We start from the raw sequence: 14,487 nt of genomic DNA on the forward strand, positions 1-14,487 counted from the left end.
TTTTTTTTTTGGTTTTTCGAGACAGGGTTTCTCTGTGTAGCTTTGCGCCTTTCCTGGAACTTGCTTTGTAGACCAGGCTGGCCTCGAACTCACAGAGATCCGCCTGGCTCTGCCTCCCGAGTGCTGGGATTAAAGGTGTGCACCACCACCACCTGGCTTACATTTCTTTCTTTCTTTTTTTTTTTTTTAAAATAGGACTTCAAAGCAAAGATTTAAAAAAAAAAAAAAACCCTAAATGAAAAAAGGAAAAAGAATAAAACAGGATTTTCAAACTGGACAGATTTTTATAAACGCATAAAGATGAAAAGTGTTGTGCAGTGCAAGAGGATGAAGTAGACAACACAATGCCAGGCACTGCCCCAGATTCCCGTGATCCAACAATCACATGATACAAGAAATACACATTTGCTCATCTTAAAATTCAGAGCCTTATACGCAGTCAAGAAACACTCTAACTGGGAAAATATTACATGTCCTTCTTCCTATCCCAGCAGAAATGCACGAAGGAAATTAGGCCTGGTGAACCGCTACCAAGAATCCTGTCTTTTAATATGTCTCCTAATATAAAACGTTAGCCTTTTCCCCATGGTTAGAAATGATGAAGGGAAAAAGATAGCTGTCAGTCAATGGTACTCACCCCAAGTGAGTAAGAAGACACACACTTGGGGGTTGTTTTACTGTTTTACTCTTTTCTAGCCCAGCCTTAGGGGGAAGAACTGGCACCCATTTCCATCACAAATTCACCAAATAGGATGAAGAAAAAGCCAGAGGTATGGAGAAGAATCACTCAGAATAGAAATGTACTAGTTTTTATAATTAAACTGGGGTTAGGACTGGATGTATAAAGAAAAGGGCTCAATAGAAATACCTCGAAAGCTCCAGAGCAAGTGATACAGACGTTGAGGACGGAAGTGAGGTTCATCAAATGTTATGCTACTGTCCCTTGGAAAACACATCCCCCTCCCCTCATAGAAACAAGGTCTCACTGAACAGCCCAGGCAGGCCTGGGTCTCCTAACCCTGCCTCAGCCTCATGAGTGCTGCAATCACAGGCATGTGATGCTATGCTCACCAAATAAATAACTATTCTTAAGGAAATCATTCTCAGGGCTAGAGAGATGGCTCAGAGGTTAAGAGCACTGGCCGCTCTTCCAGAGGTACTGAGTTCAATTCCCAGCAACCACATGGTGGCTCACAACCATCTGTAATGAGATCTGGTGCCCTCTTCTGGCCTGCAGGGATATGTGCAGGCAGAACACTGTATACATAATAAATAAATAAATCTTTAAAAAAAAATCATTCTCTCCAAAGAATGTCCCAATTGTGAGTGAAGTTACTTAATAAGATAAGAATAAAACTTGCATTGCTGTAGCTGCTCTTTTCTTCAAGGTCACACCTATAACATTTGAGATATACTTCTTCCTCTGTGAATCTTATGGATTCCCCATCCTTGAATCTTAAAGTGACTCATGGGGACTGGGAATGGTGGCTCATGCCTCTAATCCCAGAATTGGGAGGTGGATCTCTGTGAGTATGAGGCCAGCTTGGTCTACATACTGAGTTCCAGGACAGCCAGGGCTATGGAGAGAGACCTTGTCTCAAACAAACAAAAAAAAGTGACTGGTATTTTACGAGAGCTTGCTATGTTCATTTTAGAGATGGATGATAATATCAAGGGGCAACAGGCATTCCCATAGTACAGTTAAAGATCAGAAATTGGGGTGTTTGGGTATAAGACATTTGAGAGGCCAAGCAGTGTAAACTGAAGATATTTTATTATAATAATTCATCCATGAGACAATTATTCTGACAGAATGTAAGTAACACAAGAATTTAACTCAGCAGACTAAGGAGTATTAGGAGTGTTACCACACAAGCATCCCAACTGTGCTGTTCTTACTGGCCTCTGGGAAAACAACAGAGCTAACAATTAGAAATCTCCAACATTTTAAAGCAGCTTGTTCTTAATAAATCTAGCCAAAATATTTGTTGGAAATAGAAGAAAAGTGGCCCGGTAGTGGTGATACACACCTCTAATCCCAGCACTCAGGAGGCAGAGGCAGGCAGATCTCTGAGTTCGAGGCCAGGGCTACACAGAGAAACCCTATCTCTAAAAACCAAAAAGGAAAAAAAAAGAAGAAAAGAAAATTAGAAGTAAAGTGAACAAGTACACAATAAATTATATGCTTTTATAAAATACTTGAGTTCATATTTAGATAAAGGATTTCCTTTATTTAAAAAAGAACAAATCACTCACTGTTACCCTAGTAGGATTCTTTAAAATAATCACCTTACATTTAAAATATAGCCATTTGCATAATTATTTAATTAGCAGTAATCTCAAAGAAAAAGGCGGTTTTCATGCACAAATGAACCTGCAACTTCAAGACAGATAATTATGTTGAAATTCACTTCACTCCAATAGTTTAATGGTTTCTATAGAGGCTTGAAACCCATCAGTTCTCAAGATAGCTAAATTAGTTCATTCAGCAACAGGATCTGGCACAATTACAAAAAACTGGTCTACTTTAGTTTTGTTCCCCTATCAAATTCCTTTTCTTATTATCCGGGCCTTTCAATATATCAGGCACAGGCGATTACAAAATGTGTGACTCGGGATATGCAGTGGTCTAAATTACACACAATGTAACCAATGAAGAAGGGTGGGATGACTTGGCTCTACCCCCAAAACTATTGTAATAAAGAGAACTTAAAGCAGATATTTATTTTCTCCGATCTACTTCTATTTTACTCCAAAAATCAAGTCATTTCAGTTAATATTTTGTGCACCGGAAGAGGGCACAGAATGCCCCGGAGCTGGGGTTCCAGCTGTAGTGAGCTGTCTGACACAGATGCTGGGAACAGAACTCACATCCTTCTGAGAGCCGTGTTTGCTCTTAACTGCTGGGCCATCTCTCCAGATCCTCACTTCATATTTTTGCATGTAGCGTTTTTATTATTTAATTTTGATGTGATCAAGTGAAAGTTTTATGATTCTTAGAGGAAAACTTGTCCACTAACACAGAATCTGCAAGGGATCATTAGGTGGTGTCTTTCAGGTGCTTATAAATTGGGTGACGGTGGTAGCATCTTATTGAAGGCCTGGGCTGTGAGTTTCTTGTGGTCTTTTCTAGATGATTCAGTTAGGCTCAACAGTTTGCAGAAAGCCTTACCTTTTCTTCTTACTATACCTGACTTTTGCCCAGTGTCTATCAAATCCTCCAGAAGATACAAGGTGATGAAATGAAAAACCCATCAATTTCCAATATTGACAATGAACTAATAAATCATGAGGAGGGTTGAACCACTTTTCTGGATTACCTTTTGTTGGCAACACAATCTCCTCAGTTTGTACTTTGCAACTTGTATTTCCTATCAGGACACACATTTACAAATGACTTCAAGAACTAACTTACACATTTCCAAATACAATCCAAATATATCCAGTGTAAAAATAAGTGGACATATTCTTATTAAAAATCTGTGCCCAAGGAGATCACATTTTGTGAAACAGCTGTAGTTTATTAATAATTCACAGTTTCCTATCATTGCTAGAAATGACTGAAAGCTAGGAGTATAAAATTTTTATTGATTCGGTGAGAATTATATAGCCATTTGGCCAGTCCAAGAGTATCAAAAAATATCCCCAGTAACTACTGTGAACAAAAAGTGAACAGGATAATGTAATGTTTTGAAAATATTTTAATATTTGTCATTTTTTGCTGCCTATACTATTAATATGTACACTGATTTAGTAATAAATACATTACCATTACACAGAATGCAGTATTCATCACCGGTTGAAATTAATGCTGCTAATACCTTAAGAAAGAGATAAATAGGTATCATGTCCAAATTCCAAACTAATGCTGAAGAGTTATCACTAACAAAACTAAAATAAACATGTTGGACAGTATCTTTTTAAGCATAATTTTTGTAAACATAGCGAAGATCATTTTTCTTAGTCCTGACATTCTATGTAATGGCTTTAAAGGAAAAAAACATACAAATCTTGTAATTTCTTTTTTTGCATAGGGAATTAATTAGTTTGTATTAATTGTAAAATGAAGCAGTCTTTCAATGAAATGTCTTCACGGCATAGCACTTGTCTATATCAATTTAGAACTTTTGAGCAATAAAAGTGCTCTGCATAAGTTTATAAAATGCTTTGTGGATTTAAAATTCAACAGAAACATTTCAAAAACAAGTATAGGTATGGTTCTAAAATATTATGTACATAATATCTGACTACAGGAGGAAATGCCTCACTGTAGTGCAACACAGTGTACAGATATGAAGCACAGTGTTGAGTAGAATTTCCCTTTCCTGTTCCTCGTATTGGTGCATAAGTGGCTAATGAGTCATTATACAACATGTCCCTTTCTACTTGCTGCATAGAAAGCAGAAGGGGGATGTGAGGACAAATTAAAGTAGATAATGAAAAGAATAGCAAAAATACAGTACATATGCTTTAAATAGTGCACCTTATAAGACAGACTGCAATACTCATACTATTTTATAAAGTGCTGTATTACATAAACCAAGAGACATGTACCTTAATTCCTGCAATAACCTTTAAAACAAACTGCTAGGAAAGAGCAGTGCAAAATTAAAAACAAACATAGCTTAGCATGCAGTTCAGATGGTCCCAAGTGCAGAACACAGGACCTTAAGTTCTTAAATATTTTTTTTACTTTTTAGAAAAAGATTATTAATAATAGCAAGTTATCATTATATATGACCATAAAATAAAAACAATAAGTTAAAATTCTCTTTTAAGAAACAAAGCCACACATAAAATTCATTATAGCATCTGTTTTGAAATCAGACCTTTTTCTCTGGTCACTACCCAAAGGATACAAGTCTCTTAAAAACTGTGTTCACCAGGCAAAGCAGAAGTCATCAAGTCTTCTTGGCAGACATGTGGACATCTGTGACTTATCTAACCCGTCACTAAAATTACAGAAACCTTTGCTGTTTCAAGAAGAATCTTGAGCTGGCATCGTGCTAGTCCGCTAAAAAGTATCATGTGTCCTCTATTCACAGTAATGCTGTCCAGTGCTTTTGGACAAAGATAACCAAACAGGCTTTCCCGAAAAAAAAAAAAAAATTCATTAAGAGGCAGATTCCAATGAGAACAATGGGAGACATCTTTTTAAAGCACAGATCATACCTCAGGCACATGCTGAGGGAACTAAGGTGCAAGGGTCAGCCAAGACGTCCTACCATTCCCACAGTCCTCAGTCTGAGAACTGGAAGAGGGTGTCTGGGTTACTGCTGTCTGTAGGGTTGCCAGGCTGCAGCGTCTTGGTGGGCGTCGTTTTGCCATGGGAATGCGAGGAGGAGGAGCGGGAGCTCTCGCTGGAGCTGCTGCGTGTCTCTGTGCTGGTGCTTGTCCTCTTCATCTTCCTCCTCTTAGCCAAAGGGGCCTTGTCCACATTCTGAAGACAAAACCCTTCTCTCTTGTATTTGTTAAAGGCCTGGGGAGGAAAGTAGCTTTGAGAACACCAGCACTGAAGACTGTCTAGTAGTTCTGACTTTAAGCAGAAGACAGCTTTTCTGGCAACCACAGTTCTAAGTAGCTCTTGGAACAAAGCTGGGAAAACTTTTCATCCAGCCCTCAAGACTGGGACAAAGTTCTCCAGTGCTGGGTGTGGAGCAGGGGCCTCACACATGGCACACAAGTGCCCTAACACCAAGTAACAGTGTGAACTGTACCAGCTGAACTGTCCCAGAGTCATGATTACTTCTCACTGTTGCTTGTTTTCTGTTAATTAAAGTATTTCATTTTATATGGATAGGTGTTTTGCCTGCATGTATGTCTGTGCCCACAGAGGCCAGAAGAGGGCACCGGATCCCCTGGAACTGGAGTTACATGCCACTGTGAGCTGCTGTGAGTGCTGGGAATTGAACCCAGGTCCACTGCAAGAGCAGGCAGTTAATTACTGAGTCACCTCTCTAGCCTGTTTTTATGTTAAGTAGAGACAGGCTCTCAAGTAGGCCAGGCTGACCTCAGACTTGTAGGAAGCCGAGGATGACTTGGAGCTGATTCTTCCTGCCTCTACCTCCCAGGTACTGAGATTATAGGTGGGTGCGAGCACACTCTATCTTGAATTTCCTTAACGTCGGTTAAGAGAAGTGCTACAGTGACACTGATGACCTCACATCACATGCCACTGGGAAGAACTGGATTCCTGAAGCCAATCCCTCCATTCTTTCACACCCCACCTTTATCACCTTTCAAATCCTAGTCTGTATCGTGCTTTCTCCCATCCCCAGATAATCCCTCCAGATTCCTTTATGCCTCTTTCAACTCATGTTTTTTTTTTTTTTTTTTGGTTTGGTTTTTCAAGACAGGGTTTCTCTGTGTAGCTTTGCGCCTCTCCTGGAACTCACCTGGTAGCCCCTTTCAACTCATCTTGCACTAATTATCTGAACTCATTTGCATCTGCTTGGGACAAAGTTACTAATATATAGTCTCAGCCTTTCAAGATTACAATCTATATTTAGCACAACTCATCTACTTCACGTCCTTCCTATATTAAAAGAACACAATTATTAATATATAATAACAATTAAATGTATTAATGAATATTATGTCTTGAAAGCTAGCCAATAAGCACACATGATTAGGAGCCCTTTCTAAATCATCCATGTGCACAGAACAGGGCCTTACATGAAAGGTTGCTTTCACACAGGTGTGTACAGCAGCTCCTGAAGATCCCAGAATGTCTGGAGTCATCAGAGGATTGGAGGACAGCTGACTGCCATCCTGAAGCCATTCATTGTATCTCAAGCCAGACATTTTCAGCCTTTTATTTGGATCAACTGTAAGAAGTCCTGTGGGAATAAGGCATTTTAATTTTATAAGTTTCCACTTCAAACATAGTTCAACAATCATTCTCATATATAAAGGTCAATTATGTTCTTGTGACACGATAGTTTCAACAAGCCTTTACCTCCTACAAATGTATTTTCATATACACCTAAACCTGTTTAAGGATCAACAAGGAGACACAGAGACAAAGACAGCTATTCCAACTTGAGGGGACCAGTGCAGCAGCAATGCACAAGACACGAGCTAAACATAGGATATTTGCTTAGCCTACGAGGTTTCTAGGAAATAAGCCTATATGCTGAGAAGGAGGAGCTAGACTAAAAGGTGCTGCAAGGATTAAAAGGGCCATGTGTGAAACCTGACCCACTGGGGGAATTCAAGAATTCAACAACAGCAGAGATGGGGTGATGTGGAAGCAGAGGCAGGCCAGCCAGGACCTGAAAGGCTAGTTCTGAAGGCCAGGCTGAAGAGTTGGACACAAAGCTAAGAGAGATTCTTCAAAGGATCATCCCACCCTGCCCCAAGAGAAGGATGATGACCTTTGTCCTTCTGTTGGTACAAGATTGGTGGGAAAGTCAGTCACGTGGGGTGGGTTTAAAGGTGTTGTAGGCACTGGCAGAGAAATGATGGCAGTAGCCTGTGGGTAGAAACTCTACTCATAGAGTTGCAGCACTAAGTGGCTGGAAGGCAGGCAGCCAGGGGGAATCCAAGGCTTCTGTTTCTGTGGTCTGGCTTCAGGGTAATGCCATTATTCAAAAGACAAGAGATGGAAGTGGAATGTATTTGAGGGGGGAAGCATGGAAGAAAAGACAAGGTTTTGTTTTGGATCTGTTAGGTTGGGATGCTAGCAGAAGCCATGTGGCAGTTCATGTTGGAAATGGGGATAGGTTAATAAAGGGAAAACTCCAGAAAAGAGAAAACAAGCCACTTGGCTAGATATCAGGAACACTCATGGTTTCTGGAATAATTACCTTAGACTTGTGTACTGGGCATGATTCTACTTAGTCACTACATGTGATACAGAATAACAGATTTCTTAAGTGTCTTACCTTGAATCAAATCTTTAGCCTCTTGGGATACATTCTTCCATGCTTCTCCTTCAAAGGAGAAATCTCCCTTTTTAATTTTCTTCATGATTTCTACTGCACTGGTGCACGTTAAACTTCTGTCATGAGACTGGAATGGTACTTGCCCTGACAACATTGTATACTGCCATGGAAAAGAAAGTAAAACATCAGAATGATTGCAAAAAGAACTGTTAAGTGATGACAATAAGCTAATACTATAAGCTAACTTCATGAGCATAATTTATCCAATACTCCAATAAGCATTACTGGACCTAAAAGACTGACTTCTGTCAACAGAATAACCAACACATTTCAAAGACTTATAAAATGAAGTAGCACGGCTTTTATGATATCAAAATAGAAAACTATTTTTATAACTACAGCAGCTCCCCATCAATGGGGAATGAGATCTCACGATTTTTGCTTAATATACAGCCATCAAATCCTACCAAGAACAACTTTCTGTTTTCAATTGCAAGCAGTTATAGCAAAAACCAAATCTATAACTATATGTGTGTGTGTGTGTGTGTGTGTGTGTGTGTGTGTGTAATTACACACACACACATGAGTCTGTTTCAACAAATGTCTTACATGTATATATACATATGGACAGAGCATACACACAGGGGGATCATAAAAAGCAAATGCAGCAAACATTCACAGTATTCTCTTAAATTCTCTGGTTTAAAACAAAGAGTCAAGATTTGGGAACAAAATACTTGGAGAAAATGTTTTAAATGGACTCATATGATATTTTACAGGCATGCTATAGGTCCTGTCCATTGTTTTGTAAATACTGTGTTGTGGATGGAAGGTTTGATCTCCCCTAAATTTAGATGCTGAATACCCAACACGACTGTTTCTTAGAGAAAAGGCTTTTCTGGAGGCAATGAAGATGAGAGAAGTTAAGCATGAAGGTCCTGATCCAATTAGTACCCTTAAGAGAATGGACATCAGGGAGTTCTGTCTATGTAAGCATGTGCCCTGGAAAGGCTACGTGAGGAGAGAACCAGTAGGGAGCCAGCTGCAACCCAGAGGGAGGGTCCACACCAGACATCAGTCCTAACACACACTGTGCTCTTGCACTCTTCAGCCTCTCAATGAGAAAGGAAGCTTCTGTTGTTTACCCAGTCTGCAGCCTTGTGAGACAGCAGCACAAGCAGGCTGATACGCTGTGCAAGTTCTACTTTAATTAAGGTCCTGTGCGTTTCAAACAATGACTGTACATTCTTGGTGTATACGAGATTATAATTAAACCACATAGGAGGCTTTCCTTGAAGTAATTTATTTGATGCAATAAAGGTAATATAATTTATTTTCATTTTAAAACATTTTGATTTATTAAATGCAAGATGAAAGAGGGGCATCTAATTCCAAGGGAAACCATAATTCCAAATAAATTTGGTGCTTGGTATGCTTACTGCGGGTAAGTTAGGAGCTAGGTGTCTGAGACACAATCATTTATATGAGAAAAATTAGAAAAACTTTCGAATCCTTCAATGCAGCTGCTGATTTTGTTCACTTTCTTCTGTAACTGTTTTCTCCTGCATCTACAAGAGGCAAGATTTTAACAAACCACAATCTGACACTGTTTCTCACTCCTAAAAATTAGCAGTCATTCTTTGTAGTAGTCAGTATCTAATGAATGGCCATATTTTCCTGATTATATTATATACACGAGGATATACTGTAATTATAGCTATATCAATTATATTTATAATACTAATTTAACAAACAATTTAAATTAAATTGTTTTTCTGGAATCAGGATTCAAGTAATACACAAATACTGTTCCTTAAGGATCTCCAATGCACGGGTTTGCACTTTACCTTTTTTGTTTGCTGGGCTACAGCATTTTACACTGTAGCCCAGGCTGGCCTGGAACTTGAAAGTCCTGCTACCTCAGCCTCCTGAGTGCTGGAATTCTGGGCATGAGCTACCAAGCCTGGCCTCATGACATTTTTTTTTCTTATAAATTGTCTACTGAAAAAAATTGTTAGTCTGTCCAACAGCAGTGCCCACAGTCTGGACACTGTGACCATGCTCTATGACACTATTAACTTGATTTTTACTCTGTTTTCTTAAACATTTGACCATTAGATCTAACAGGCAGGGGGCTTCAACCTTGTCTTTCCAGAAGGGAAATATATACGAAACAATACGGAGCTTGACTACATTGCTTTGCATGTCTGAGACTCTGAAAACCTTAAAAGAGCTTGATGGTCACAATCGGCCTAAATTTAAAGTACTATCTCTTTTATAATGAAAAAGAAAATATGAAAAATGAAGGGCTCTTTTTATTTACATTTTTTAGGATATTGCTACTAATGAAAATGTCATCAATTTAAGTCCTTAAAAGTCTCCAACCTACAAAAGTTGTTTACTTTTATTAAAAGTTCTTATCCCTAAATATGTAAGTTTAGTTTGAAGTGATAAATGACAAATTGCTCAGATGAAAGCCATATAAGGCTTCAAAATAAAGAGCCTTCGTGCAGGGACAAGTGGCTAGCCACTGGGGGAAGACAAACTGACACCAAAATAAACCCCAGATGGAGGACAGATTGAAGTACAAAAATAAGACAGAGGGATTCTAGAGGAAGTTTAGAGAGTATTTTTGTAATCCTGAGTGAGGGCAGGGGTAGTGGCATCCAACATCAAAGCCACACACCATGAAGAAAAGACTGACATATATTACCACATGGAAATGAAAAAACAAAACACTTTCTATTTAAACTTCTCTAAAAATATAATCAAAGTCCTATTTACTATGAACAAAAGATAAGCCAGACAAATATTTCCAATTATTGATGGCAGACAAAGGTTAAAAATCCTTATTAGAGTTTTCGCCGGGCGGTGGTGGCGCATGCCTTTAATCCCAGCACTTGGGAGGCAGAGCCAGGCAGATCTCTGTGAGTTCAAGGCCAGCATGGGCTACCAAGTGAGTTCCAGGAAAGGCGCAAAGCTACACAGAGAAACCCTGCATCAAAAAACCAAAAAAAAAAAAAAAAAAAAAAAAAAAAAAATCCTTATCAGAGTTTTAATTCTCAGTAACAAAAAGCTGTCTGGCAGAAAACAGGCAAACTCATACATGGTGATTCATGACATAAACCATGAATGTCCACCTGTATGAAAAGGTGCTCAGACTGGTACTCATCAAATAAAAGCCTGAAGGCGAAAATTGATGGCATCCAATGTGCTCATATGCAACTGATGATGAGTACTGAGCCTGGTAAACCTGACAGATGAAAATCTAGGCAACTATGTTAAAATAAAAATATGTTATACCCTCCTGGGAAATCTAAGGAAACTGTGATGCAAGTACAATTGTATATATGAAAAAGATTCATTCTTACAGCTTATAATTAGTGAAAAAAAGGAGGAAATACTAATTGCTCATTGCCAAAGAAATTGTTCAATAAATTTTGGAGCCTCAAGCTACAGATATAATATAACCCATTGGTTTAAAAAAGTAAACAGCCAGCCTACATACATATCCATGTGTAGACAAAGGCAGATTTAAAAACCCACACCAATGCAGCGAGGGAAGGGGAGAGAGAGAGACGCTCCCACAGCATCATCTTTGACTGGTGAGATGTGATTTTCAGTTATATCTTTCTGCAGTGTCTGGAAGTTCTTCCCTACCATGCTCATATAAAGACCAAGTGAAGCTATTTTGAGGTGAACATATGTGGAGGTTTCTCTAGTGTCTCATCATGCACATTTTGTGAAGAGCATGCTCCCCATATTACTGTAGGGTATTATAAATATTTCTAGTTTTATCTATTAGATTTGTCAACTTATCCTAAACAATTTTGTTTACTTACATTTTTAGTATGAAACTTCAGAGAATATGTGTTTTTATGAGGAAGCACTATTTTCACGTTATATCTAACATAGTATATGTCTTATGTAAACACAATACTTCCTTCTTTTAAAACAACAATGTATACTTTATATGAACCACAGCAACTTAAATCTTCCAAAAATAACTAAATTCTACATTGTATCTACTACAGGCTTTAAGAAATAGAAATATACATTAGTGAGGCCTCTACTGGTTATACAGAAAACAAGCCAGCACATTCAGCTTTCTCATGAACTTTTTTTCTAAACAGCGGTGAGAGCTAAGGCCTCCAAAGAGCTGACCAGTAGGACAAACTCACCAAGATGACACCCAAACTCCACAGGTCGCAGGACTCATCATAGCCATTGTGCGTCAAGAGCTCTGGTGCTGCATAGTGAAGGGTAAAGCATGGGGTCTTGAGGGGCTGATTGTCAGGTGGCTTGAGGCGTGCAAACCCAAAGTCAATTACTTTAATTTCCAAATTGTCGTTTTCATCAGTGAACAATAAATTCTGTAAGATGCCAATACTTTGCTTAGATTCTCATTGAAATGGCAGATGTACCAACCTATCAATGGAGCATTGTTCATGTATTCTGATATCTGACTCAAGCACACAGTCTCCTAGGACGATCTGGGACCTGGGTGTCATACCACTGACCTCTTCTTTATACTGTTTTGTATCACTTCAGTTTCTACAGTGTCATGTCAAACACTTTTCAACTACACCACTGTTGCGGGATATCTGATCATACTGTGAACCCCAAGACTGTGTTAATAAAATCAACCTTGAATGGGGGGGAGGCAGAGCCAGGAACTGGTTGACAAGAATTAGCCATAGAGAGTACAGAGAAGCCAAGAGGACACACGGAGAGATGCACAGGAAGGAGTAGGGAGGGACTTGGAGTTTCATGGTCTTTTTTTTGGTTTAGGATGGCTGGAGAGAAGCTCTCTTGCTGGGTCTCTGGCCAAAAAGGAGGGTCAGCTGGTTGCTTCTAGGGCCTCTTGAGCTAGCAGGTTTTCACTCCTACATCTGACTCCCAGGTCTTTGTGGTAAACAGAACGGCAGACTTGATTAAAAACTCCATTAAGGAGGAGTAGTATTGGCAGGACCCTAAGTCCCGGCAGGCGGCAGGCGGCATGGCGTTGCGGGTTGGGGGACTGTGGAAGGTAGTTGAAATATCCGTAGATTTAGGTGCAGCCACTAGGCTGACTGGAAATCAGCACACCATGCTTCTTCTCAATTCAGACCCTCTGTCTCCATTTTCCCTCTGAGCTAGTCTTCCACTTCCTCCAGCACCCCATGTTCCACTGTAGCTCTCGTACACTTACTCCTCATTTACAGATGCTGACCTAACCACCCTACCAAACTGAAGTTCCAGTTTCCCCTATTTTCTCCCACCATGGTTTACTTTTCCTTTAGGGCACTTATCATCTCTATATTTTTAGTTAAACGTTCTGGTCCCTCTCAGACCATAATTATGTAAGGGTAAAGACTCTGTCCACTTCATTAATTAATGATGCTGTCCCTGGGGCCTGGCATAGGTACACACAAGTATAACTCATTTTATTAGGTCTTTTTAAAACAGTCTGTGGGGTTGTGGTAGCCCTATGCTGAGGAAAACTTTCAACACCATTTCCCAACAGGCTGTACTTACTGTGTCTGTCAGATTTGGGTACTTTTCACAATATGCTTTTCATTACTATCACATTTACGTGGTGATCTGTGACCAGTAATCTTCAATACTTAAAGATTAGATTTATTTATTTTGTTTTATGTATATGAATGTTTTGCTTTCATGAATGTCTGTGCCTGATGCCTTCAGAAGCTAGAAGAAGGGGTTGGCTCCTCTGAAATTGTAGTTACAGAAGGCTGTGAGCCACCATGTGTGTGCTGGAAAATAAATCCGGGTCCTCTAGAAGAGCAACAAGTGCTCTTAACCACTGGGCCATCTCTACAGTCCCAATGACTAGTAATCTTTGCTATTACTATTACTATTGCCATTGCTTTGGGGACCATGAATTGCATGCATGATGGTGAATTTAACCAATAAACGTATGTGTTGACACTGTCACTGGACAGATGTCTCCTATCTCTCTCCTTTCCTTAGGCCGATCTACTCTCTGAGACACAATATTGAAATTAGGCCAATCACTAGCCCTATAAAGTGTCAGCTAACAGAGGCCAAAGGCAAGGCTTCTTATGCCTCTACTGTCTGTCTTTTCTACCTGCCTTCCTCAATGAACTTTATCATTTCTTTTAAAGTGAGGGATACGTGACTCTTCCTTTCATCTGGCCATTTTTCTCTGATCTGTCAGAAGAATTATGATTTATAATAGCTATAACTTTAAGTGTATGTCTTAAATAGGAAGACTTGAATGCTAAGTAATTATTTGGTATAAGGGGCAGCCAAATGGGTATTGTGTTAGCACACATTCATTTGACAAACCTCTTCAGCAGAGCTCCTAGGTGACCCATTACACTGCTAATGAACATTAGTATTTTGAAATGGGTCTTTTTCTGAGCAGTTGGTCTTAATAGTAAACCTAAAAATGCTCAGCAAACCATGTCATAAGTACAAAGTGCTGTCATCCAGGCTCTGTTGGTCCACTTCAGCACCCAGGTAGAGTATATTTACTTCTATAAACCTTAGGAGCCAACTCTGCTAACTAACTTGAAACTTTTCTTCTACATCTGTCTCACCTCTCTCAGTCTTTACAGAATTTATGAGTTAAGGCCTT

The 14,487-nt window shown here is 39.3% G+C and overlaps 1 protein-coding gene across 9 annotated transcripts in view; it reads right to left on the minus strand.

The window, feature by feature from the left end:
* Positions 1-1,757: 1,757 nt before the first annotated feature.
* Rps6ka5 (ribosomal protein S6 kinase A5) overlaps positions 1,758-14,487 on the minus strand; it is a 164,153-nt gene continuing 151,423 nt past the window's right edge. For all 9 annotated transcript variants that reach the window (XM_076551236.1, XM_076551233.1, XM_076551234.1 and 6 more), the window contains 4 exons: positions 12,068-12,259; positions 7,887-8,046; positions 6,676-6,839; positions 1,758-5,479 (listed from right to left, as the gene is read on the minus strand). In XM_076551236.1, the coding sequence (XP_076407351.1) occupies positions 5,240-5,479; positions 6,676-6,839; positions 7,887-8,046; positions 12,068-12,259 (756 nt within the window). In that variant the 3' untranslated portion in view covers positions 1,758-5,239. The remainder of the gene's footprint in view (positions 5,480-6,675; positions 6,840-7,886; positions 8,047-12,067; positions 12,260-14,487) is intronic.

This window comes from Peromyscus maniculatus, chromosome 14 (genome assembly GCF_049852395.1).
Source record: "Peromyscus maniculatus bairdii isolate BWxNUB_F1_BW_parent chromosome 14, HU_Pman_BW_mat_3.1, whole genome shotgun sequence".
Lineage (NCBI taxonomy): Eukaryota > Metazoa > Chordata > Mammalia > Rodentia > Cricetidae > Peromyscus > Peromyscus maniculatus.